General features: G+C 42.4%; 1 protein-coding gene across 1 annotated transcript in view; it reads right to left on the bottom strand.

The window, feature by feature from the left end:
- The window catches only part of LOC115767588, a gene marked incomplete at its 5' end in the record, with an annotated part of 54,641 nt that extends 28,240 nt beyond the window's left edge, over nt 1–26,401 (bottom strand). The window contains 9 exons of the mRNA XM_030711874.1: nt 88–329; nt 3,198–3,290; nt 5,351–5,505; nt 5,798–5,919; nt 10,100–10,141; nt 13,618–13,792; nt 13,870–14,101; nt 15,715–15,826; nt 25,596–26,401. Coding sequence (XP_030567734.1) covers nt 88–329; nt 3,198–3,290; nt 5,351–5,505; nt 5,798–5,919; nt 10,100–10,141; nt 13,618–13,792; nt 13,870–14,101; nt 15,715–15,826; nt 25,596–26,401 — 1,979 coding nt within the window. The remainder of the gene's footprint in view (nt 1–87; nt 330–3,197; nt 3,291–5,350; nt 5,506–5,797; nt 5,920–10,099; nt 10,142–13,617; nt 13,793–13,869; nt 14,102–15,714; nt 15,827–25,595) is intronic.
- Nucleotides 26,402–26,883: the final 482 nt, after the last annotated feature.

Genomic DNA, 26,883 nt, shown 5'->3' with positions numbered 1-26,883 from the left:
ATGGTAAACGGTAAACGTTAAGTCGTAAATGGTAAAAAGTGAACAAAAAACATAATCGAATCAACTGAAAAAGGACAAGCAGCATACTTATATAATCTGTACTTCTTTAACATTCGTCTCTTGAAGCGGCGCCACAGATGGGCTATGTATTTGACAATCTCCGCGTAGCACGTGGCCGGCTCCGAGTTGTTGGTGCTGCTCGCCAGCGTCGATGTTGACGTATATCGGGCACGCTCCTGGCGCATTCGCTCCATCTCGCGCTTCTTCGTCTCCGAGAACTGGGTGGCGATGACGACCAGGCACAGGTTGATCATGAAGAACGAGCCAATCTGCAACATGAACAGAACAAATGCCTGATTAAAACGAGAATATGGTGCAAGATTCGATTGGAACCAGCGACCGGTTCAACGTCTGCGGATTGCGCTTAAGCAGGCAAGGCGACAGCAAGTTTGTGCCACAAATTGGGGCAGCTTCGCAACAGGCAGCTGCAACAGGCAGCACGGTTAATGGGCAGCTCGGGCTGTTGCGAGTTGTCGAACTTTTGAATTGTTGTGCGTTCAATGACTTTTGCTGCAAATTGGTTGAGCTGTCAATTTCACTTGCTCTCCCCTTTCCTCCAACGCTCTCTCTGCCCCCCACCCACCCCTCACTCTCTCTCGCTCGCCTGTTTTCGCTCTTCCTATGCAGATGGTCATCCATTAGCTGCTTTTGCATTTTAATAGCTTTCTGGCAAAACAAATTTGCTAACTTTAAATTGAAAACATATTTTCAACAACAATAGCATCAGCAACAATAACAATAACAACAACAACGGCCAAAACTAGGACAACAAAAAAGAAATGCAGCTATCTGCCAGACTAACAGATACCCTGTACGCAAATTCTAGCGCTCGCTCGGATATAAGAAACTGACTTCTTTTTATTGTTTTCTATTCAAAAATATAAATATAAATTCAATTGAAATAATTGTAAATTGAGTTGCCAAATATATTATAATGAAATTTATTCCCATGCAAAAGTGCATTGTCCAGCTTTTGTTTTTATTTCATGATCCTCAGAAAAGTTTCAGAGCTAACATTTTGCAAATCAGAATATTGGTTCCAGAAATGATTGTAGCATGCGCTTTCTTTCGTATCGATAGTCGATAGAAAGCTTATTGTTAATTGATATATTCGGCAAATAACTTTTGAAAGTCTAAATTGTGTATTGGTTAACAATTTAAACCGAAAAGGTAAAATGGATAAAGCAATCGATGTTATCGCTAAAGAAACCGGTGTGATCGATAACGCAATCGATGCAATCTATGGTGCAATCGATTTGATCGATACTTCGATTAACAGATTTGTAAATCTTATAACAGACTGTACTGTATTGGGATTATCTGCCCAAAATCTGGCACATAGCCAGATGGGAGAGGCTACCTTCCAAGTTTTCGTATAGTCTCAGAGATCAGAGATGCAACAAGTCGATTTTATGGTAGAGCACATGTGGCCTGGGCAGACACCCTACCCTATATGGTCACTTTTACAGGGTATACTAAGAAAAATGTTTCTAATTTTTGTATTTGTGTGGCACACTCGCTGCACAAAATGCTTCTAAAAACATAAATATGCAATTTCCTTGCCAGCAACAAGCAACTTTCAATAGCTCAAGCCGGGTGGATGGGTTAATGGGGGAAGGGGGGGAAGGGGGGGGGTGGCAGGGTATTGGCAGTGGATGGACTCAGGGGCAGGTGGATATGTTGGGCATAGACTGCAAGCTATTTGCATATCAAAAGCTGTTGCTGTTCTTGTTGTTTGGGCAATAGCAAAAATCATTTTGCACATAAAATGAGCAGCTAACAAAGCAGCTGGCACACATGTGTGTGTGTGTGTGTGTGTGTGTGTGAGCGAGAGAGCGCGCTATATGTGAGCGAACTTTAAACATAAATAATGAAATTGTCCGCATGTGTGTGTGTGTGTGCGTGTGTGTGTGGCAGAGTGTATGTCTGTTTGCTTAAAAGGCTTTTAATTAGCCCAAGGACACCTGCCTTGATAGACACACACACACACACACACACACACACACACACACACACACACACACACACACACACACACACACACACACACACACACACACACACACACGCACACACACACACACACTCACACATATGCACAGACAAGAGGGAGGCACAGCAGCAGCTTGCAACATGTTGCCAGCTGGACAGTTGCACGCTGCAGCTGCGTCTCCCCTCAACTGGGCAGCTGCGCTCTTATATTTTATTATTGTGGCCGGGTTTGTTCTAGCTGTGCGCAAAAGTTTACTTACTTATTTACATTTTCAAATTGCTTTAGCTGCAGCTTTGTGCAAGCAACTCAAGTCGATTATTTACAAAAAAACAACAACTGAAGGAGCGCTAGTCGAGAGTGCACGATTGCAAGATACCCTGCCTGTACAAACACAGACTGTGCTTCTTCTTACCTCTCAGGCCCGCACTTCGGAAAACTTCGGTGCTTATTGTCCGATCTTTGTAAAATGTTCAGGGCACAAGCATGTCCAAAAGCCAAGACTCAATTGAGTTGTTTTTCTTACTCAGTTCTCGTTTAGACTCGAAGATATGCTACATACCAAATTTGATATATGCTCAGAAATTAGTTTAGATATAGATTCTAATCAGTTTCATGGAATTATTCAAAACACGCTTGAGTTGTGGAACGCTTAAGTTTCAGATCTGTAGCTCTTATAGTCTGTGAGATCTGCAGCAAATATTTATAAGTCAAGCGCATGGAGAAGTTGCCCTTTGCTTGTTACTAATTACATCTGCATAAAATCAATTTGGCCGTTTGACCTTATTTTGACCATAAAAAACATGTCTAAGTTGAAATTTAGTAGCAAGAAACTTGAACCTTCGCCCGGCCAGCGTTTGACCTCCATATAGCCAAAAAGTGTTAAAGACGTCTCAAATGCATTTTCCGAAAGTTTCTTGGCAATGAATTTGAAAGTTAGGCAAAACAGTTCGATTCAACTATTTTGCACATATTTTCCACGCTTGCGGGTGGAATTTGCTGCACAAAATTGAACTCTTGTCAGGAATTAGGCAATCTAGCTGTAGATCTGGCTGTGCCTTGCACAATCGGAATATTATATATATTCCATATATATTTCATTAAACAAATTTGCAGCTGTGCAATTTGTCTGCATTCGCGCACTTACCACAATTAGCAGCACGAAGTAGATCCAGTCCCAGAAGCTGTGCGCGTCCTGCACGTAGTACATAATGTCCGTCCAGCCCTCCAGCGAGATGACCTGCAATGACAAGTGACAAGCGTTATGTTTGTTGTTGTTTTTGTTTTAAGCGTAATTAGCAGCGTGGCAGCAGCCCAAAGGTCAGCAGCAGCAGCAACAACTGAGGCTCTTCATTTTGTACCACGTCACGTATGCGTAATATTTCAGAGCTGTTTTTGGTCCGTCTGCTCGTATCTGGTCGTGACGTGTCGTGTCCTGTGCTGTCCGCGCGGCAGCTGGTTTAATGCGTATTTGATTTGTGTTTAATTGCAAAGCGTTTAAACCCCGCCCCGCCCCACCTACACAGCCCACAATCTCCTCCCCAAATAAGCGGCTACCCCTAATGGGCAAATATCAAAGTCACAAATCAAAGCGGCCGCAAAACGATGACAGCGATGGGCCGAGTGGGCAACTGCGAGCTGCATTTGTATCTATATTCGTATATCGGCATCTGAATATACTTACAAATCTATCTGTGCTTGTGCATCTGAATGGACTAGGCAGAGATAGAAATGTATCTGTATTTGTGCCAATTGAACCTCAGCAATTCGGTTCGTATTCATATCTGAATCTGTCTCTTTTAACTATTTAGCCTTCATCTGTATATGTGTATCTGCAGGCTATATCTTTTCTCAATCAATATCTTTAGCTTGCATTTGTATATATGCCCCTAACTATATCTTTTAGCTTGAAAGTTTCAAGTATTTAGAGAGTTACCATCACTTCTGAATCTCCATAAAAGTATTTGTATCTGTATACATGCAAAAAGTATCTGTATCAGTTAACTGTATCTTTTCTCAATCTATATCTTTAGATATATCCACATATGTATCTTTTTCTTTTGTGTTTTGATTATTGTATTCAAATTCAAATTCGTATCTATGTAATTGTATCTGTATCTAAATATGCATATCTCTAAATGTATCTTCTCTGCCTTTCTATCTGTAGCTGTTTGTAAGAGTTTTTGTAATTGTTTGTTGTATTTTTGTTTATGCATATTTGTGTATCTGAGTCTATATTTATCAATAACAATATGGATATTTATATTAATATCTGTGCACGTATCTGTAGCCTGTGGCCAAATTTGAATTCAAAGAATTTCAGTTTGCATCTGTAACCAATCATGTGCATCCACACCTGTGCTGGCGAGTATATGTATCTTAAGGTCGTATCTGAGTTTGCATATCTGTTAATCGATTTGTTATTGTGTCTGTAGCTAATTATAGATCTATCTTTGGCTATTATTTTGTAGCTATGCGTACTTGTTAATAGCCTGTGTGTAAGTACATAAGTATCTCTTTCTATAGCCTGTATCTTTGTATGGAAATATATATCGGGGTTATTTCAGATACAAATTTAAAGATGTGGCAAATATAGAGATTCATGCATAAATAAGTTAATTATTACAAATGTATCTGTGACTTTTTGAATTAATCTGTATCTAAACAGCTTTCACTTTTTCTCTATCTCTATCGTTATACAGATAAATTTGCATCTATGACCATATCTATCTGAATCTGTATGCATAGATTGTAGCTGTATCTGTAGCTGTGTACTTTGTATATACATCTTTGTTTATATACATCTGTGTCTTGTTCTTTATCTGTTTATTTGTGGCATTGTTTGTCTATTAATGTTTTTAATTCCAATTGCTAGTTGGCCAATCAGCTTGATAGGTCCCAAAATGAGTCAATCAATGCCGCAAACGAAATTTAGCAGCTAGTTGGCGACGGGCTGCGGGCAACATGATGCTGACTATTGACTGACATATTGCGCATACGCCGCGTGTTGCCGCGGGGCGAATCGTGACCCGCTTCGCAGACAGCGCCAGCTGCCCTATGCAAATTGGCAGCTACTGTTGTTGTCGTTGTTGTTGTTGTTTTAATTGAAAGCGATGCCAAAAGTGGCAACTGCCACCGCAACTGAGCAGCGAAATTAACATGCAACAGCGACGAGTCGTAAGTCCTGTCTGTGAGTTGGGCTTGTGCTGTGTCAATGTTGTCATTGTTATATGTTTTCAGCGAAAGTTGAAGCGCTAATTGGCAAACTCTGCGGCCGAGCTGGGGCTAACTGCAACTTACCAGGAATATGGCCACCCAGGCCATGCCGATGTTGTCAAAGGATATGGTGCCCTGAAAGGGATTCTCGCCGCTCTGCTTGCAGGTCGTGTAATATTGATTCCAATTCACGCACGACGTGTTCGTTGGTTCATTCAGGTCCAGCAGTTTGGCCTCCTCTGCAAAAATGTTGAGTTCACAGATGTCAAAACAGAGCGTGAGAGTGAGAGAGGGGAGAGGTGGAATGTGATGACAGGGGGTGCGGGTGCGGGTGCTTACTTATAAGCTACAAAGTTGAGCAGCGCGAAAGCAATTAAAAGTGCCATCAAAATTTGATTAACAAGCGCCATTTGCAGCTCATTAAGTGGGAGGCGTGGTCATGGCAGCGGGGGGATAAGTTACGCGGGTGTTGCTGGAGAGGGGGGGTGGGGGGCAGAAAGTTCTTGTTTTTAATATTATGTGTACACTTACCGCTGCAAACGAGTGAGCCGATGCGATATGGCGGAAAATTGCCGCACAGATGCATGCCCGAATCCTCGGGCGTGGAGCATATATAATCCTGATCCTTCGAGAACTCATAATATTGCGAGAGGCTGCGAGTTGCGTTCGATGGGTAAAGAGAATGTTGCGGGTGGCAAATGGTTAGAAAACAAGTTGCAAGAACCCAGACAGACGGAAATGAAATATATATATATATGTATATATAGAAAAGAGAGTCGGACAATGAGTGAGAGCAAAGAGAAGAACACAGAGAGAGAGAGAGAGAGAGAGAGAGAGAGAGAGAGAGAGAGAGAGAGAGAGAGAGAGAGAGAGAGAGAGAGAGAGAAACAGAGAGAGAGAGAGAGAGCACAAAAAATAGTCGTTTTTTAGCAATCAAAGTTCACATATTATATCAATTCATATTATAATTAATACGCAGATTAATGTCGTTATGCGATTACGAGTATATTATAACATTTAACAAACATGGAGAGATTGAGAAAGAGAGATATAGCGATATAGCGAGAGAGCGAGAGTACGTGTGAAAAGTTGCTTGAGAGATATTTATGCGTTAAGTTTTTGATTTCTTCTTTTTTTGTTTTGCATGAAATTTTGATTTTGTGAGAATTTTGTGTTCTGTGCCCGGAACAGAGCAGTTCGACAGGGCACAGAGCGAGAGTGAGAGCGAGAGAGTGTGAGTGTGTGAGACACTAATTGATATTTGACAGAGTGAGATGTGTTGATCCAATGCAAAATCCAATACAAAAGTGAAAGTGAGACAATGAGAAATTGTGAGTGAAAGCGAGAGGGAGAGAGTGAGAGAAAGGGAGAGCTTATAAGTTGAGCTGCCGAGAGCAGCAGGCCTAGGCGCCTTTAAGCGTGAGTCGATAGCTTTTGCGAAAAGGAAGAAACAAGCTTTGCGCTTTAAAGCTAGATTTGAAAGCTTGCGACAGAAGGAGATATAAAGAGAGGGAGAGAGAGTGGCAAAAGCGTAAAGCTTTGGACAAATGCGTAAGTTAAAATTTAGTGATAGCAACAAGCAAAAAGCTTGGAGCTTTTGAAAAAGATCGTGAGTATGAAGCTTCAGAGCGGCGTCAAGCTTTAAGCTTGCAGCAGCAGAGTGAATTTAAAGAGTTCGAGCTTTAAGCTTGCAGCAGCAATGTAAACTTTTAAATAAATTAGAGAGTGCATCAAGCTTTAAGCTAAAAACAGTTAAAATGGCGCCGAGCTTGCTTTAAGAGGGAGAGAGAGAGAGAGAGAGAGATAGAGGAAACAGCGCAAGCAAGACAGACAAGTTGTCAGAGAAGCAAGATCAAAGAACGTGCGTCACACCACAAAGCACAGTTCAAGCACGCAGGCTACAAACACAACTGTACCTGTTAACCGAAGAGAGTGTGCGACAGAGAGTGAGAGAAATGCCACAAAATGGCGACTTAGCTGCCGCAAAAAAAAAAAGAGGAACGTAGACCATCAAAAAACTGTGCACCCAAAAGAAGCGGACACAAAATGAAGACGTAATGCGTGCAACGCAAGAGAACAAGAAGAAGAAGAAAGAGTAGAAGACAAACAGAAGATAAAACGGCGATAAAACAAAAGAAGAGGCAGCAGAAGTAACGCCAAAGCAATTTAAATTAAACGCGCGACGTTGCCGCAAAGTGGACAAATGGGCCGCCACAGCGACAATGGGGCTGGGCCGGGGCGGGGCGGGGCGGGGCATCAGACACAAAAATGTCAACGTAAATGTACGCGTGTGTGTGTGTGTGTGTGTGTGTGTGACTATATAATGTGTTTAATATGCACGTGCGCGCACCAGGAACAAACCCAACAAAAAAAAAATGATAAAATATAAAATTCGCGCGCGCAAAAGTATGCAAAAGTTTTTTGTATGCGTGTCTCTGTATGTGTGTGTGTGTGTGTGTGTGTGTGGAGTATGGAGTATGTAATGCGACTTTAATTTTGATTATTGTTGTAGCTTCCATTTGTGGCAAGCTGTGTGAAGAGTTTTGCGAGAGAGAGAGAGAGAGAGACAGAGAGTGTGCGGTTCGGGGTACGTTAAGCTAGGGGCCGGGGCAGCTTTAAATACCTTTGCAATAGAAACTGATGGTTTTTCCTGTAAAAAGAGTTGAGCTTACAAAAGATACACACACATACATAGATAACATGTAGCTTCAGGTGGGGTGCTCTAGTGTGTGTGTGTATAGGTGTAGTTGTGTGTGTGTGTGTGTGTGTGTGTAAGTAAAAATAATTGCAAATAACAAACAAAACAGAAATCTTTTGCAAGAACTACGTTAAAGAAAATGCTCTAAAAAAACACAAGTTACATGTGTATGTGTGCATGTGTGCGTGTGTGTTGTGGCTAATTTGTCTGCTTGTAAGAAAATTTGCGTTTTTTTTTTTGGGGGGGTAACACTTACTGGGGTCAGTTTCAAACTAGACCTCAAGATAACGCAAAGAGTAACAGAAACAAAAAAACTGAGACACACAGAGTTACACACACATAGATACACAGACACACAGACACACACATAGACACAGAGAACATCAAGTCTAACAAAACACAAGGAAACAAAGAAACAGAATTTGAAACACTTTTGTGTAAGTTCAAGTGGAAAACTGTTGCTAAAACATTTACGAGTACGGGCACGAACAAGGGAACGAGTACGAGGACGGGGACGAGGACATGGACACATACATAACATATATTCACTACGTTTACGACACGGACACGCACACACAGAGGAGGCTACAAAACATTACGAGTAACTAGTATCTGCTGCAGGTGTGCGAGTGTATGCGTGTATGTGTGTGTGTGTGTGTGCGTGTGTGTGTGTGTGTGTGTTTGATGTACTGTGGCAATCGTTTAGAGTAAAGGCTGATGACCCACATTCCACAAGAAGCGTTGACTGAAGCGAGAAGCTTCGTTGAAAGAAGTGAGGAGCTGATAGAGAAAGAAGCAACGAGAAGCATTGGGCAAAACTATTCCAGAAGCGAGTAGTGTTTGGTAAGGCGACATCAGGCAGGAGACGTCGTCAGCCAAGAAAGAAACGGATTCGAAAGCAGAAAGAAACTTGACATGAGCAAAGTGAGCAGCATTGGCGCATGAGTTGTTCGCAGAGAAGCGAGAAGCATATGGTGAATCCCTGTCTAACAAGCAAGAATCAACATAGTATTAATAATATGTCAGAAATGTATTTAGCTTCTCGCTTTGCTTCAAAAGACATTGCCAGTCGGGTTGATGTGCTTCTCGCTTGGGCTTATTGACTTATCGCTCAGTTGAGCTGGGAACTAAAATGCGTTCTCGCTCAACATCTTGCTTTGCTTTCGCTTCTCGTTAGGCTGCGCTTGGTGTCCAACCTTGCGTTGGTTGGTTGCGTTATTTTACTTCTTTCTTCACTTCGCTTCTAACTTATCTCTGCTAGTTTTTAGCTGCCAAGCTTCACTTCTTGCTATGTGCCGCTTTTCGTTCTGCTTTGATTTTTATGTCGTTACACTTCTCGCGGCCGCTGTGGCATCAGCTTAAGTGTGTGTGTGTGTGTGAGTTACAGTCTTCAGTGTTGCATAACGTTTAACGCCAATGGTTTTAGTAGTGTTGTGTTTGGCAACTGTTAATTGAGCAGATTGTTGTTTTCGTTAAGGGCTAGTTTATATAGTCTATATATAGTTTAAGTATAAGTAGTTTAAAAGTATTAAGTACGTATTTAGTTTGTATATATCTGCAAATATTACTTATAAAGTGTACGAGAGAGAGAACCATAGAGAGAGAGAGAGAGAGAAGAGATTCGTTAAGTATACACATAAACATATATATTGAAACTAGTATTTGGGGAGGGTACTATAGGAAAGAGAAAGATAGATAGAGAGAGGCAGAGGTTGTGTATTGGATAGAAAAAGAGCGGCCAGCTAGAGCTCAGCGAGAGAGCGTGTAACACGAAAGAGAGCAAACGGGTTAGTGCTTGCGATATATCGTATAAACTATCGTTGGGGATTAGACTGCGAGCGAGCAAGCGCTTGCCTTAAGTTTACGATTGGGTTAGTAAGAAAAAGAGAGAGTAACAGATAATTAGATAGAGAGAGATAGAGAGAGAGAGAGAGTACGCTAGGGAGAGAGCAAGAGCTATATTAGACGACTAGGGTTCGTATATATGTGTTGTGTATTGTTGTTGTGTTGTTTATCAATTTTTCTTTAAGTTTTAGTGTGGTATTTTTTTTGGGTATTTTATTGGTATTTTTTTGTATTTTTGTTTTGTGTGGGTAGGTATTGAAAAGGGGGAAAAATAAATCATTTTATCTTACGAGTTAACACGGACTCGAACTCTGTACACTTCAGGTAGTCCCCTGTAAACAAAAAGTTTGTTCCCGGTATGATTTTTGTTTTTGTATATATATAATTATGGTATTTTTTTGGTATTTATTTCACTTGCTAATTGGAGAAAAGCATTGGAAATTTCAAACTTAATACGATAAACAATAACTGAGGAGCATCAGAAAATGTTGTTAAAATTAATTTTTTTAGGATTTGTTTTTTTTTTTTTTAATTTTTTCACTTGGCTGCCAATTAAAGAAATCAAATTGTTATTGTTTTTGCCGATTTTTATCGTATTTCGACTTGTTTCAACTACAACGAAGGAGTATTAGAAAATAAAAGGGAAAAAGAAAATAAAGGAAAGAACTGGAAAAGAATTTAGAAATACTTATATACATATTTGTGGTATTTTTGTGGTATTTTTGTATTATTGTAACGGGTTTCTGTTGTTTTTTTGTTGTTGTTGCTGTTGTTGCTGTTAGTTATTGTTGCTGTAGTTGTTGTTGTTGTTGTTGTATTAAGTCTGTTGTCTGCTCATAAAAAACAAGAACTCGCACCTGGTCTTTGTGACTGGCTCTTAAATTGTTGCTAAACGGGCGAATGAAACGCGACTTGCTTTTGCACGTGACTGTACAAGGGTCCGCATATGTGTGTGTGTGTGTGTGAGTGCGTGTGAGTGTGTGTGAGAGTGTGCCAAAAATGGGTGTGCGTGTGTCTGTGTCTGGCTGTGTACTGCCAAAAAAAAACCATACAATGTAACACAAAACTGTACTCGAAAAACTCGCGACCAAATAAAAATGGGATACAAAATATATACAAAATAAATCAGAGGACAGCAACATGTAATTTCGAGCCGAAGCTTAAATAGCCTTGCAGATATATGAACAGAAAAGGAAAAAAAAAGACGAGACTCTTTCCTTTAAAGCTGTGGAGTTTATGTTTAGCAAATAAAAATAAAAATCTTGTCTAGAAAATAAAAAAATCTTTAAATTTACAAAATATTGAAAACAACTTTTGGACGCTTTTGATAAGTAAAGACTAGAAAGATGTAGAAAGAAGAGTTATTCATATTTTCATAAGATAAAAAACAATATTCGAGCGATATTTCAATGCTATATATACACATATATATAGCCACACGATCCGCTCGGCTTGGCTGTGCGTAGAAGGAAGAAGCAGCTGCACAAGGTTGCGAGACAGACAGACGCAAAGTTAGGGTATGTATGCTTCTTCAGCAAGCAAAATTCATTAGTTTGTTCTGTTCTCTTAATCAGTTGATATAATTTCATTCGGAAATTGCTTGTCTTGGCAAAGGTAGAAACAGTTCCAAGCACAAAAACATATGAGCTCTGTGGCAGAACTCTTGCTAAACATAAATGATATATACACGATTATGAACAAATAGCCTTAGATTCGGAATATATATAAGGAAGGCATATATGTACACAAGCCCATTTGTCAGCGAACACGATTGCCATCAAAAATCAATAAAAATAATATAGCTAATATTTCATTTTGACGAAAAGTGCTGCCCATTTAAATAAAAACTTTACAGCTATTTATATGTAAAAAAGGAAAAATGTGATTAAAAATAAATACAAAAATTATGATCAGCGACAATTGGAAATGCAATCAAAATAAATTTGCATTGCCGGCGAATTATTTACAACAATAATGCGAGCCAGCGAAAAATGGCATCAAATTAACACCTGCCAGTGTGGCCTATTTTCCGGCAATGCGAGCATATTCAAGAAAAAAGCGCCCATATTCATAATATGTACAGTTTCGTGCATGCAAAACAATCGATTAACGATAACGCAAAAAACTGCATCAAAAAAACTGCTTTGCAAAAAAATACAACAAATATGTAGGTTGCCTACTTTTGGGGTGTCCATCTGCGAATAGTGTGTGTGAGTGAGTGTGTGAGTGAGTGTGTGTGTGTGTGTGTGTGTGTGTGTGCGTGTGTGTGTATTTGAGTGTGTGTTTTTGTTGCTGCTGCTGCTGACGTCATTGCCAGACACACACACAGCGAAAGAGAGTGATAGAGAGAGAGAGAGGGGGAGGGCGACCATGGCCAGTGATAAATGATTGTTTGCCAAGTTTAAAATCTTTGCCAGCTGTCAAAGCCACAAAGAGGCGGCTGAAAAATGTAAAAGGGAAGGCCCACTAAGTGACCATGGAGTTGACATGCCTGTGTCAACTCACACTTTACACAGCCATTCATGCAGGAGTACTGTAAAAGTGACTATGGAGGCACAACTCATAGAGACCACGGTCTTTGAACGTGCTCCATGGCTTCTGGTTTATGAAGCTCAGCTCACAGAGACCACAGCCTGTGAACGTCCTCCATAGTCACTTTGGAAGGCACAACTCACAGAATACACAGCCTGTGAGCATTCTCCATTGTCACTTTAAGTGGCTATTAATTTGTGAAATGCAATGTGCAATAACCAAGTTTAAATGCGACTTTAAGCCTAGACCAACACTGGCTTTAAGCGTAAAGCAACTCTGGATAATATGAAGGATCAGAGCTGTAGGCAATGTCTGTCATCCTTGGTCACTTTAGACTGTTCAGTGTTTGGCATTTAACGAAGATTAAAACACAGTTAAAGTGGCGAAGTGCCGTGAAAATGTGGCCAATTAAATTGACAATCCTCCATGGTCACTTTGTGCCGAGCGAGTCAATTAAAATTTAAATGACAATTAAGCATAAATTAACATATTAAGTGTATTTAATGAACATATTTCAGTCAATGGCCTTCCAGCAGGCAATGCTTAACACTTTTCGTGCCCGCTTTGCAACACTGTGCCTGTCGCTGGCAGCCAAATGGGCAACGCCGCAAACATTCATCAGGATGGCAACCAAGTTTTTGATGAACGGCAGTTCATCAAATTGAGGGGCGGCCAATGCATTTGATATGCAAATACTGAACGTTAGACAGGGACAGAAAAAGTCGCTTATTATCTATGTGTGTGTGTGTGTGTGTGTGTGTGTGTGTGTGTGTGCGTGTGTGTGTGAGCTGGCATTTATCAAAAATCAAAAGCAAAGCCAACAGAAAAAGCAAAAAACATGAATTAGCAGCCAGGCAGCCCAAAGAGCGAGAGAGAGTTACAGGGAGAGAGGGAGAGAGAGAGAGAGCGAGTGAGAGAGATAGCTCTCTAGCCTGAAATGAGCTAAGCAGCTATCAAAAATCAAAGCCAAAAATGATTTTTACAAAAACAAACAGTATCAAAGCCAAAAGACAACCAAAAACTCAAATTGTCTTATCTAAGCGATATATAGGCATATATAGTTATATAAATATATGTATATATGTATATCTTAAATATATATATTGCATGAGAGGCGCCTGCAGACAGAGACAGACACGTGACTTATTCCCGCTGTCAACTCAGTTGAACGTCCGTTGCCCCAAAGATACCCGCCGAATCGAGTAAACCAAAAGGATAATACAAAGAAAATAAAAACCGAAAATAAACCCCATTAGTCGCGGCTCGTTCCACTTACGTTATGGGATATATCATGCCGTCGGGTCGTTCCAGTGTGCAGCGCTGCCTCAGTATGCCCTCCCAGAGCTGCACCCCGATGATGCCGAAGATGAAGAACACAAAGAAGCAGAGCAGCAGCACATTGCCCAGCATGGGCAGGGTGTCCAGCAGCAGCATGACCAGAATTCGCATACCTGCAGTGGAAATACATCAATGAGTGCTGCAGCTGGCCGTGACTACCCCGCGGCGACGGCGACTGTGGCACACTTACTGGGTATACGATTGATGGCACGCAGCGGCCGCAGCACTCGGATCGTGCGTATCGCCGTCAAATTCAGATTCTCCACATGCATCACATACTCGAGCAGTCCGGCCAGCACAATGAAGAAGTCCAGTCGATTCCATGAGTCCGCCAAATACGTGTTCTTGCCACACATGCCCATGGCCACCATTTTGATGGTCATCTCCAGGGCGAAGAATGCAAAGATGATGTCATCGAAGATCTGCGTGCGATAGAGTCAACCGTTGATGATTTGCCTAATATAATAAATATTCATTTCCATATTTTGTGAAATTCCTGCCACTTTGTATATACCCAAATATCTTCTCTCAATATTTACCCGAAATACGTTCTTGGGTAAGTTCCAAGTCTTCTCGTCCCAACTTTACGAAACTTTCACGGCATAAATATGGCATAGAACATTGCGTACATGCGAAAGCGCGAGGCTCTATTAAATGAGTACTTTTTTAATCTATCCAGAAAGCGAATTATTGTTGATCATATATATAAGATATATCGTATTTGGTATATGTATCTTTGATTATTTTAAAGTTATTGCAAAGAATCGGAAAGATATATCGAAAGAAGATATAAAATATAGGACAATCTATATACAGTATTTTGCAAATATAGAATCTGTAATTTTCGAGGCTAAAAAAAAAAAAACAAATTATGGAACTTCTTTTGTCTTAATAGACTATACGACAACCTATATTCCATATTTGGGGTAGCTTTAATAATTTTTTGATTTATTGGAATTGAGATTATTTACATTTAATTTGCCCTATCAAGAGTTTCCTTTGGACAGACAAAAAAAAACTGGCATGGCTAGATCAACTCACGAATATATATCTACTTTATGTCGTAGGAAATGCCTCGTTAGCTTTGTATCATAAACTCTATACACCTTTGAATAATTTTGAATCATTCAAGCCAAATGAATTTGAATAGGTGTGTATAGTACTTAGATATATTTTATTATTTTATCACTTAGCTCAGATGCTTTTTGGCAAGTAATGTAGCAAGATTTCGGCTGACAGATTAAATATTGCACAAAAACTAATTTCTATCAACGCTCTCTACGCTTGGGAACTGAAACTCATTTAGTGCTTGAAGAAAAATGTGGTTGACACTTGTCAAAATGAGCTGTTGTCCACTTTAGTTACGGCACAACGTGTTGCTACATCATGCATGAAGTGACCCACAAGTCCCTCCAGCACCCGAGCAAACAGTGTCAAAGACACCCGTGCATAGACTGACGCACATGAATGTAGCTCGCAGCTCTGCAGGAGTTGTCCCAGACTCAGTCGCCGTGTTCGTCTTCGTCTCTGGCGCTGCTCAAACAAGTCTCAGCAATTTGGGCGCCACTTATGTTCTCGTCGTGCTCAGCCTCTTGGCTCAGTTGCTCATGCTCATTGTCATTTTGGCCCCGTGCCGTTCCTGTTGCCAATTTGGCGCCCTTCGCATGCTTTACACTTGGCTGCGGCCAAAATGTCTGCCTTCCATATCATTTACAAACATTTTCGCACGTTGAACACCCGCTCCCCGCACCCCTAAAGCGCACAGCGCCCATCATGCTACCCCAACCACAACATTTTCTATACGCTGTAGCTCTGTAATTGCCCCAAAAACCCAACGACTCGCCCCGCACAGTGTGCGTTGGCTGCCTAATGAGCCGAAGTGCCTGTTTGATGTCATCAGCCAGGCAGACAGGAAGTGAGCCAAAAAATTGCTTAAATAAATGACAGTTAATGTGACAGCTACAGGGCCGGCGACTGGAGGGTGCTGGCAGGTAGACAGGTACAGATAGACATGCTATATGCTATATTTACTCACCTGCAGTATCTTGCAGCGCGGCTTCAGACAGGTATCGTCCACACAGGGCTGATACATGCCCAACGTTATGCAGTTCAGCAAAATGACCAGAATCGAGATGCGCTCGAACCACGTGTCCAATCCGAATCGGGTCGCAGGAACATTTATATAGTTAAGGCAACCAACCAAAGATGATAAATGCTGTACAAAAAAATTCAAGTCGAGAGTGCTCGACTGCCATATACCCCGTAATCATGAAATAAGACTGCGGCTGTGCTGCCATACTTAAGCAATTATATATTATTTTTTGTCATACCCTTTACGCTAAATTCACCTTTATTCCACATGCATATATGAGAAAAACTATTTTTTTTTATCGATTTATCGGAGCTATCGAAAAACAAAAGATTATTCCAAGCTCTATATGCTACGAAAAAACTTGCATATCAATCATAGTTGATAGAAAGAAATTTGAATAAATGCACTTTTAAAAACTACTTAAATTATTGTTTTATTTTTAACACTAACATATGTTTCAGGAAGGGTAAATCGAAATTGTTAACAATAATTATCGATTTTGGAGCAACAGGGCATACTTTATAATTGGAAATAAACTCAAGCTACAGCTTCAGCTCTTCAAATCTCAGAGATTTGCTCAAAAGCCATATACAAAAATTCGATAATTATCGTTGATTTGACAAAATGGTTGAAATAATTGCATGTGCAATAAAAAAGAGCCTGATCCGCTTATAGCTAATGAGACCAAATTGACTCAGCTCGACTTGGCAATCGTATGAGGTCGTGTACGATTATTCCCTGCTGGGCGCTTTTTTTCTTTAATGGTTAGAGGGTATCGAAATGAGTTTGCAAAGCGATTGCCTGTCTGTTGACTGCTTTTGTGTGCTGATTTAAGCAAAACATGTCGAGCGCCCGATCAGGAACAGGCCCACAGTTGCGTCCCAGCTCGGGCGCCCGCACGCTGCAATAACTGAGGCAAGGCAAGGCACAGACACCGACACAGACACAGACCGGATAGTAGATGGCAGATAGCTGTTTACCATCGCCTCTAATGCGCACTCAAGTGCTTGTCAACTTGGCTGCATTTCGTACTCGACGAGCTGCCGCTGCCGCTGCTTCTGCCTCCCGCCTTCTGCTGGAACCACGCCTCCTTCGAGTTGCTGTTGGCTGGCTGTGGTTTTACTCTAAGCAAAATGGCAAAGAAATAGCACAAATTGATGACAGTCGCTCAGTCATTCAGTCGCTCAGTCGTTCAGTCAGCCAGTGGAAGCATAATGCAATGTTGCAGTTGCTGTTCAAGCAAGAACTTTGTAAGCCTTTTAGCCGGCATATTAGCCAGTCAGTGCATTTGGGCACTCGGTCTGAGATTGTGCGCAAGCTGAAAGCTGCTCACTCCATCAGGATCACGGGCTCTTGCTTTTGCTGTTCATTCTCAACCAAATGACTGTTAATATAACCAAGCTTAAGTCCATGAAAACATTGGAAATTGCCTGATGGATGGTTCTGCTCTCAGATGAAAGTTGAAAGCGTCACCCAAGCAAGAAGCGATGCATAACTTTGTGTGACTGAGAGCGAAGGAAGAATCAGAGCAAATCAAATAGTCATAAGAATTACGTGGAAAGCTCAAAAGGAAGCCAGAGAGAAGTGAATTTATAAGAGGAGGTTGAGTGAAAGGAGGGAGAAGCGGGAAGAGAAGCAGAACGGACAAACAAACATAAGCCATAGGTAAAGCTAAGAAGGAAGCGAAGATATGGTGAAGATAGGAAGAAGTCAAGCTGAGAAAGAAGTATACGAAGGAAAAATTCAGAAACGTAGCTTTAGTAGTAGCCTAGGTAATAAAAAAGAAATGTGAGAGTAAAGTTGCGAAAGAAGCGAAGATTTGAGGAAGAACGGAAGAAGCGAAGCGAGCATCGATTGAGCCAACAGAAGCAAGGTGGAAAATGAAAGGAGAAGCACAGTAAACTGCTTCATGTGTTAAGGTCAAATGTCGAAATGCGAGAATAAGGTTAAAAGGGAAGCGAAGATATGTGGACGAACAGAAGAAGCGAAGCGAGAGAAGCATACAAAAAGTCCCATAAGAGAAAGTATAGAAACGAATCTAAGCAAGAATCAATTGAATTAGAAGCTAGCGAGAAAGGAGCCGAAAATCAGAAAGAAATATGTAAGGCAAGTGGAATTGGAATTTAAAATAAAATAAAAGTAAGCAACGAAGTGAGAAGCGAATGGAGAAGCATAGCAAAAGAACGTCATGTGTGCTTTTGTGAAATCGAACTTTAGGTCGAGTGGCGGCAAGTAAACAGCATGAATATGAAAAGGACGCAAGCTGCGCCTCGTCGCTGCTCCACTTCACTTCTCCAATCGCTTCTCGCTGCTGCATTTACGCTATGAATAGCCCGCAAGTTGGCCAAATATTTGTTTTACAACTGCAATCAGTGCGCGCGCCATATTCAATACAAAGCCAAGGCCAGGGGCAACCATGGTTGGCTTGGGTAGCCAGAGCGTAATGCGCACTGAGAGCCCATTTTTTATGGCCGGGCACAATTACGAGGCGTACGCAGGAAACACAATGCACAAAATGTTTACGCTATTAACGTACAATTAAAGATAAAAACGGGCACAACAATGCCACCAACAAATAATAAATAAAAATGGAAAAAGACAAAAAGACAAAAAGGACAATCGTTCGGGTCCTTGCAATTCATTAGGAGCCGCCGCGGTCAGTGGGGCAGGCTGGTTAAATCGACAGCATATGCAGGTCAGCTCGCCGGTGTCATAAAAACAAATGTGAAAAGCGCAGACGGCACACACACTCACACACACACACACACACACAAAAGGTCAGCGCTGGGCGGCAGTTTGGGGGGGCGTGTACCAGGCCGTGCATGCGAGCCTGTATAAATATTGCAGCTGCTCAAATATGCGACACTGCGATGCTCTCTCTGTGCATACGGGGCACAGCACAGCCTGCTCGGGTGAGCGGAAATGAGGGGGAGGGGTGGGCTGGGCGGTGGATGGGGCGTGGTTCGGCTGCCATTATTTTTGATTTGGCGCGCAGCGACGGCGGCAAAGGCCACCAAACCAACAGTAAACAAATTAAGTCGAGCGTAAAGTCGGCCAACACAGCCGGCAAATGGGGGCGTGGCGCGGCCAACAAACAAAACTGAATACGAGTGTCTGTGTGTGTGTGTGTGCCTGTGTGTGTGTGTGTATGCTACCCATGCGAGCGTGCAAAAATCGCAACAAATTAAAAGACTCACAAACAAAAAGGCGGCCGTGAAGCTGCTGCAGATGAGTGGGCACGAATAATTTGTGAATACCCGAAACGAAAAACAAATCGAATGCCAGCAAGTGAACGGCAGTGAACGACTGGCAGTTACCCTGCTAGAAACAAACGACTAGCTTGTGGTTGTGCTTATCCTACATCTATCACTAAAATTGGATCATTTTTCTTTTCTCTAGGAAAAATTGGGGAAGGGGTTATCATAAAAAAGAAATCTTCTAAATATACATAAAGTTGGAGGAATGTAGCTCTTATGATCTTCGAGTTATGCCTAAAAAACACAGTCGCAAAATCGATAATTATCGATATTGTGTGAGAAGCAGGAAGAAGCATGTCAAGATAAGTAGCCGGGGAATTAGGCTGTGAGCTCAAGTGGAAGCCAGAGAGAAATGAAATAAGAAAAGAAGTTTGAAGTTAGGATAAGAGTGAGAACAAAATACTAAGAGAAAGGTGGAAGCATAAGAAGAACAAGCACGGAAAACAAATATAACGCAGGAATAAATTCAAGGGAGAAGCGAAGATTTGGTAAAGACAGGGAGAAGCGAATCATACAAAGAAGTGTAACAAGGCAAAGTGACGAAACGAAGCACTTATGATCGTCGAGCTCTGATTAAAGAAAACCTGTCTCAAAATCGATATTAAACGAGTATCGATTTATCGATAGCAGATATCAAGAAATGCCGACAAGCTCAGTCCGCATAAAATAAATGAGCATTTGTATATCAAATAACAAGTCATCTATCGTTAAATCGATTCAGCTTGTCGCCCTGACCAAGTACATTTGTAAACACTATTTTTCTGCTTGTTACAAACATGTGCTGAAAGCCATTAAACTCTCTTTGTACATTTCCAGTGGGTGTAGGGCATAAAAAAAGGTAAAACAGTAAAGAACAAAGTCAGTGAGCGAACTGTAAGACGGACTCGGGATGAAAGCAAAACTTGAGATAATTGGCAACTGGCAAAAGCAGCCAAAAAGTTGGCAATTGAATTGGGTTTTGAGTTGCGTTCAGCTCAACGAGTCCAAAAGCCACTTGAAATCAGAGTCTGAACAAAGTCATGTTTGGTCTTCATTGAAGGCAACGAGTGTACTCACAATTTGTGAGGTACTTTTCAGGTGATAATTGGGTGCATGTGTGAAGTGCCGAAATTATAACAATAACATAAACCCTCTGCTCTCAGGAGAATACCAAATACTTGATTTATTGGAAGCAGACAACGAGACTAAGTAAAAGCTAAATGGCTTTACTCTGAAAGTTCTCTTTAAAATGATTTTAGATAAAGAGTTATCGATAAATGCGAATTGGCTTTGGCATCGATTTCAGTTAGGCAAGTGCCTTGTGCCTTAATTGATGGTAATTTTCTAGTCTCGATTACAGGCAATTTGCATTGTTGTGCTGCGGAAATGCTTGGCAAGCCAAAACGTGCACCGCTGAACCACCGCAGCCACCCGACAACCTGTTGCCCCAGCTCCAGAGCGGCAGCTGGGAATCTGAGCTGGCGTCGGAGCCGTTGCCAGTGGCATGTCATGAATCTTAAGCACGTGTCAATCAGAGGTCACAGCGGACAGGCGGGCAATGGAAGTTTGTTTTTGTGGGTGGTTCGCCGGGTTTGGCCGGCTAATGGGGCCGCCGCGAATCATTGCTGTTAAGTGTGCAGAGCAGGAGCCGTAATTAGTTGTGGGCGTGCATATCGCATTACTTTCCCGCATGCTAATGATGTGTGCCGCGCCTTGAAGCTCTTAAATGGGTGGGGATGCATGAAAGAGGCGTGGCTGTGCATCGTCGTTGTCCTTGCAGGTGGCATTCGGCACGCTAAAAGCGCCGTAAAATAGATGACAACATTCTTAAGTTTTGTGTGGCACGATGCAGCATGTTGCATGCACTTTCATGCAGAGAAAGAGAGAGAGAGAGGTGGAGAGAGGGAGAGGAGGGGGCACATAAGACACCACAGTCAAGGCGGCGACATCGCGGCGTTGCCACATCGTTTTCTTTTTCTTTTTTGGCAAATTGCTCAGTTGACCTCTCCAGTTGCAAGTTGCAAGTGCCACAAAATGTGGCATTGACTAGCGCCACGTAGACGAGAGAAGCAGCAAACTTTTTAACTGAAATTAGTTTAGCAAAAGCAATTTTCAAAGGGGATAGCAAATGGCCGGGGCGGGTGATCTAGAAAGGAAAAGGGCAAGGTTTGGTTATTGCCATGAAATTGATTATGGCCAATGCCAATTGAATTGCGTCGAGACGCCAAGCTGCCAAGTTGCCTGAAATGGACGCAATTGCAACAAATCGTTGCACACGATAAACAATAATTGCTTGATAAGAGAGAGAGAGAGGAAGAGAGAGAGGGTGGCATTGTAAACTTTAGTAAGGGGAGCGAGCAGCAAAAACTCATGAAATACTCAAGACATGGCCAATGCAGTGGGAAGAGTCAATAGGGTAGACTGGACTGGACTCAGTGGGAAGCTGAACAATGACAAAATCAAAATTTATAGCCAACAATTAAGTGGCAGAAGGGCGGGAGCCGGGAGCCGGGTGCCGAGGAGCTAGCCGAGGGGCAGCCAAGGGTGCGATTATCTTGTTATTGTAGCTGACTGAGCAATGCAGCTGGCAGCCGGCAGCTGGCAGCTGGTAATTGGCGCTGGGCGACTCGGTTGTACTCGGAATCAGAAACGGAACATAGACAGGAAATGGCAATAGAGACGCCACAAAGATGCGGCGGAAACAGACTTGGACAAAATGGACAAAATGGGCAAATGGGGAAATGGGCAAATGCAATAAATAGTTGCAAGCAAAGTGTATTTGTGGCAAGTCGCAGATTCCGATTGTGAGGCAACAACAAAACAAAAGCAAATTTCATTTAGAATTCCCAAAGGGTTTAAGCGCGGTAAAGTTGAAATGCGATTCTGCGAAATAAGCCAGGTAGAGTGCTTTAGCTAGGAGTGCCAGATAATGGGATGCCCCGAATCTTCTTCTACCAACAACTGATGCAATTTACAATCTTTTTAACTCTTGCGTGGGTAATATTTCTCCTTATATAAAACTGCTTGGACCGACTGACTGATTGGTGATCAAAGCATAGCCCTAACCATAAGAGCTAGGAAGCTGAAAAATGCACAGAAGTTACCTTGTGTGATGAAGGTTCACGTTAGGACGCGATTTTTGTTTACCAGCCGATCGGCCTGCATGCATGCATACATGCATACATACATACATACATACATACATACATACATACATACATACATACATACATACATACATACATACATACATACATACATACATACATACATACATACATACATACATACATACATACATACATACATACATACATGCATACATACATACATACATACATACATACATACATACATACATACATACATACATACATACATACATACATACCAAAAAAAAACATACATACATACATACATACCAAAAAAAAAACAAAAACAACAAAAAAAAACTACTTAAAAAAAAGACTACACTACTAAATATGCATGAAAAACTGCAGAGCCTACTTGAATTCTTGAGAATCGAGGAGGACAGCACTTGGTAGAAATACGTTTTAATTAAATTTGCAACACAGCGACGAATAGGCTTGGTCTGCGTTTGGTATTAAAAAACCAACATGCATGCATACATATATTCAAAAATGCATACACACACACATGCATACACTAACACACAAGCCCACACACGCACACACATACATACACACACGCACACACTCACACAAACATATTTAATACCTATATGCCTTCGTACAAAATACTTGTGTTATATATAAGGCTAGTTTTGGAAACATAGGGGATATGCTCGACAAACAGAGACAGGACAGACGGACAGAAAGACAGACAGACAGACAGACAGACGGACAGACGGATAGACAGACAGACGGACGGACATGGCCAGATCGACTCGACTATTGATGCTTATCAAGAATGTATATACTTTATGGGCTCGGAGGTGCTTCCTTTTGCCTGTTACATACATTTGTACTAGGCCAATATACTCTATTTTGAATTTTTAATGGGTGCAGGGTATAAAAAGTTTGTCTGCTGCTTCTTCTTAATGCCACTTTAATAGTTGGAAAAGGAGTTGCCGAATTTGAGCTGAATAAATTTGCAGCTCTTTGCATATTTTTCAACGAGACCTAAGTCAGCAGCCAAGTAGCCCAAAGTAGTATGTTTTTAAGTAGATTAACAAAATGGGATATAAATATTTTATGTCACGCACCGGTCGCTTCTATCAGCAAGCGCATGTCTACAGTTCGAAGCTATAACCCATTGAGAATTATAAGCAACGGGCAGAAAACAAAGCCAGCTAAACCAAGACCTAACCTGCGTATGCATTAAAAAGCCACCTCTCATCTCCTGGCATAGAAACATTCTCTGACAAACTTATAAGCTCCGTATCTTATAGATCCACCTGTAGATTACGTTTTCGTATGAAAATAAAAAGCTTGTTCTGCTTAACTCCAGAGAATGAACGCACTTCTCTCAAATGGCTGCTGGAATATTTAACCTTGGGTAACCCAAAGTAATTTATACTCCCTTAATTTACAATCAACTCGGCGCCGGCTGCTCGTCTGTTTCTGTTTCTGTTTCTGTGTTCCTCGGGGACAGCTGCCTGCATAACTAACCACTCAATAAGAGCGTGTCTCTGACTGGCTGTGAGACGCTTTTAATGTATGAAATATGTTCCGTCTTAAATATCAACGTCAGTCAATTTTAATTTCAGGTTAAATTAAATGTGAAGTGCGCCCGAAAGTATGCAAAGCGATTTTTCATGCACATACCAGAGGCGTGCCAGGCACTGCGGCCGCCTCCGGGGCGGGGCGCTGCCTCGCTGATTGGCGCACATTATCTCCCCAGGCGACAGCGACAACAACAACAAACAACACGCGAAGATACGAAACAACTGCAAATGACGAGGCGCAAAAAGTACACGACGCGTCGTCGGAAGCGGCAACTGCAAATGGCGATTGGCAACTCTGCCAGCTCTGGCAACCCTGGCAGCGTCTTCCGCTGATGAGCCGCCGCACGCCGATACTTGTTATTTATGCGACACACACAGCGAACACACACACTCACACACACACACACACACATACACAAACACACACACACACACTCACACACACACTCACACACACACTTACAGACATCAGCATAAATTTTGCAACAGGCAGGCAAAGAAAAATAAATAAATAAAACGTAAAACAGCAGCAAATTTTTCAAGGCCCAAAACCTGCGTATACCCTACGCTTGCTGTAAGCGAGTAGGGGCATTTTAGCTATCAGAAAGGTTTTGGCACTTTGAAGGAATATTATACACTTATTTGCAGTTGTCTTTAAGAGATTGCTCTGTAATAAACTGGAATGAAATTTAAAGGAAAGTATTTATCTAGAAAAAATGTATATTAAGATATTTTAAGTTCTTTTAATTTCCTTCTACATAAGTTTCAATCCACGCTAAGAACTTTACTTGCACAGTTAGCTTTTAGTTAAAGTAAAAAAAAGAAAACAACAATTCAGATATGCTAAAAAGCTGACTTGGATTGATCGACTGATTGACTGACTGACTGATTGACTGATTGACTCATTGTCTGAGATATTGAATGACTTAATGTGTGGATGAGTGATAGGCTGATTGACTGACTTATTGATTGATCGAATGACTGATTAACTGACTTATTGACAAACTGATTGATAGACTGGCTAACTGATTTACTGTGCCGCGGATCGATCGACTGACTGACTGGTTGCCAGATTTGCCAACTTACTGCCTGACTGACTGACTGACAAACTAATTGATTGACTGAATGTCAGATGGACAATCTGACTGACTAACTCATTACCTGCCTGACTGATTGATTGGCTGACTGAATACCTGACTGACTAACTGACTGATTGACTGACAAACTAACTGATTGTCTGATTGGCTGACTGATTGACTGACTGACTTATTGTCTGACAGATTGAGTGACTACATGTGTAGATGAGTGATAGGCTAACTGACTCATCGACTGATCGTCTGATTGACTGACTGATCTTTGATGCACAGCCCAAATGGTTGGAGCAAGGAAAAAGAAATTTCATAAATGTACATACCTTTTGTGATGCAAATGGACGCTAAGAATGTTTTTTTTAATAATTACGCAAATTAAACAACGGAGGCATGCGACTATTTTCTATACTCGACAGCGGGTATTATAAATATGAATCTAATCATGTAATTATTAATGATTATTCTTGATCTCGGACTGAAATATTCATAGCTACTTTGGAGTTGGATAGTCCATTTTAAGTCCTTATCTTGCTGGACCCGCAAATATAAGTGTCTGTTAACATTTAGGCGGGACAGGATGCGCTAGGAAGGACACGAGCAGACGGTAAAAATCAATAGGCAGCAACAGCGAAATGCAGCGCGAATATATGACAAGGACGCGCCACCCCCCTCCCCAAGGATTTGCCGAAGGACAGACCACCCGCTGGCGTACCCCTTGCTCTCAGCCCTCGGCCCTCAGCCCCAGCCGCAGCCAAACCCAACCATTTGTGGGTTTTGGGTTTTGTTTTGCTTGCAATAAAAAAAGGATATGGATTGGTGATGAGCATCAGGCACCAGTTGCGCGGCCGCGTGTACTGCGTCAGGGCCTTCATGGCAATCTCCGGGAAGCCCGGATAGGGCAGATTCGGCTCGCCCGACGAGCTGGATGACGAGGAGGATGAATGCGTCGAGTCGCCATCGTCGGAGCTGCAGCTGCCATTGCAACTGGATGCGGTCGAGGAGCTGGCCGCCGAGCTGGTGCCACGCGCTCGCTGTCCGCTGCGCTGTCCCCTTTCCGTGGCCCTTTCCGTTCCCGTCGCCGTCGCCGCCTCGCTCTGCATGGAGGCGCCACTGTGACGACGCGTGCCACGCCTTCGCGCCGTCTCCGAGCCGCGCTCCTTGCTGCCAGCGCGACTCGATTGCTGGTAGCGACGCTGCTGCTGTTGCTGTTGCTGCTGTGATTGTTGCTGTTGTTGTGATTGTTGTTGTTGTTGCTGTTTGTGCATTGAATCGGAGGCATTCGAGTGCTGTCGATGTGGGCGTCGCGAGTGCGGCGTGGGCGTGGTCTTGGCACTTGCACTGCACGAGCTAGTCTTGCGCAGCCGCTGCTGGCCGCTGCTGCCGCTGGCGCTGGCGCTGCGACGCAGCTTCTGCTGCTGCTGTTGCTGCTGTTGCTGGTTGCCGCTGTCCACGATCACCGACATGGGCGGCTCCTCGTTGGAATGCATTTGCTGTGCCTTCAATTTGTTGCTGCCGGTATTGTTGATTTTATTGTTGTAATTGCTGCAGCTGTCGCTAGCTGCCACGCGACGTCGCTGGCCATTGCTGGCGCCGGTCGCTGCTGCTGCTGCTGTTGCTGTTGCTGCTGTTGGTGGTGCTGCTGCCTGCTGCAGCATCTTCCGTTGGCTACGATGACGACGTGTGTGGGTCACCAAAAGCAGCTCTGGTCATTCCATTTTGACCAGCTGCCGTCTGCAAAGAGAGAGAAAGGCAGCGCATGAGATTAGTAGAGATTGGCAATTGGCAGCTGCACAGGGGAAAAAGTTGGCAACAGCAGCAGCTTCATCAAAGCCGCTTCGAAAGCTGTTGCTGCTGCCCGCACAATACACAGCCCACTTAATACACACACACACGCACACGCACACACACATATACTTCACTTAAAGCTACGTGCAAAGTTTGTGAATTGATTTTTAATGCGGCGCCTTGAAGCGCGTCCCAAAATGCCTCAACCCATAGTCCACCGCCCGGCAGCGGGCACGCCCTCACACTCTTGGCTGCCGCCATAAAAGCAGCCCGCATAATGAAGCCCAAACATAATTTATATGCGTGTGGTGTG

The sequence above is a fragment of the Drosophila novamexicana genome, unplaced genomic scaffold (assembly GCF_003285875.2).
Source record: "Drosophila novamexicana strain 15010-1031.04,08,12 unplaced genomic scaffold, DnovRS2.1 tig00001415-arrow-arrow-pilon, whole genome shotgun sequence".
In the NCBI taxonomy this organism is placed as follows: Eukaryota; Metazoa; Arthropoda; class Insecta; order Diptera; family Drosophilidae; genus Drosophila; species Drosophila novamexicana.
Note: the sequence above shows the minus strand (reverse complement) of the source record. Positions and strands in the feature narration are given on the sequence as shown.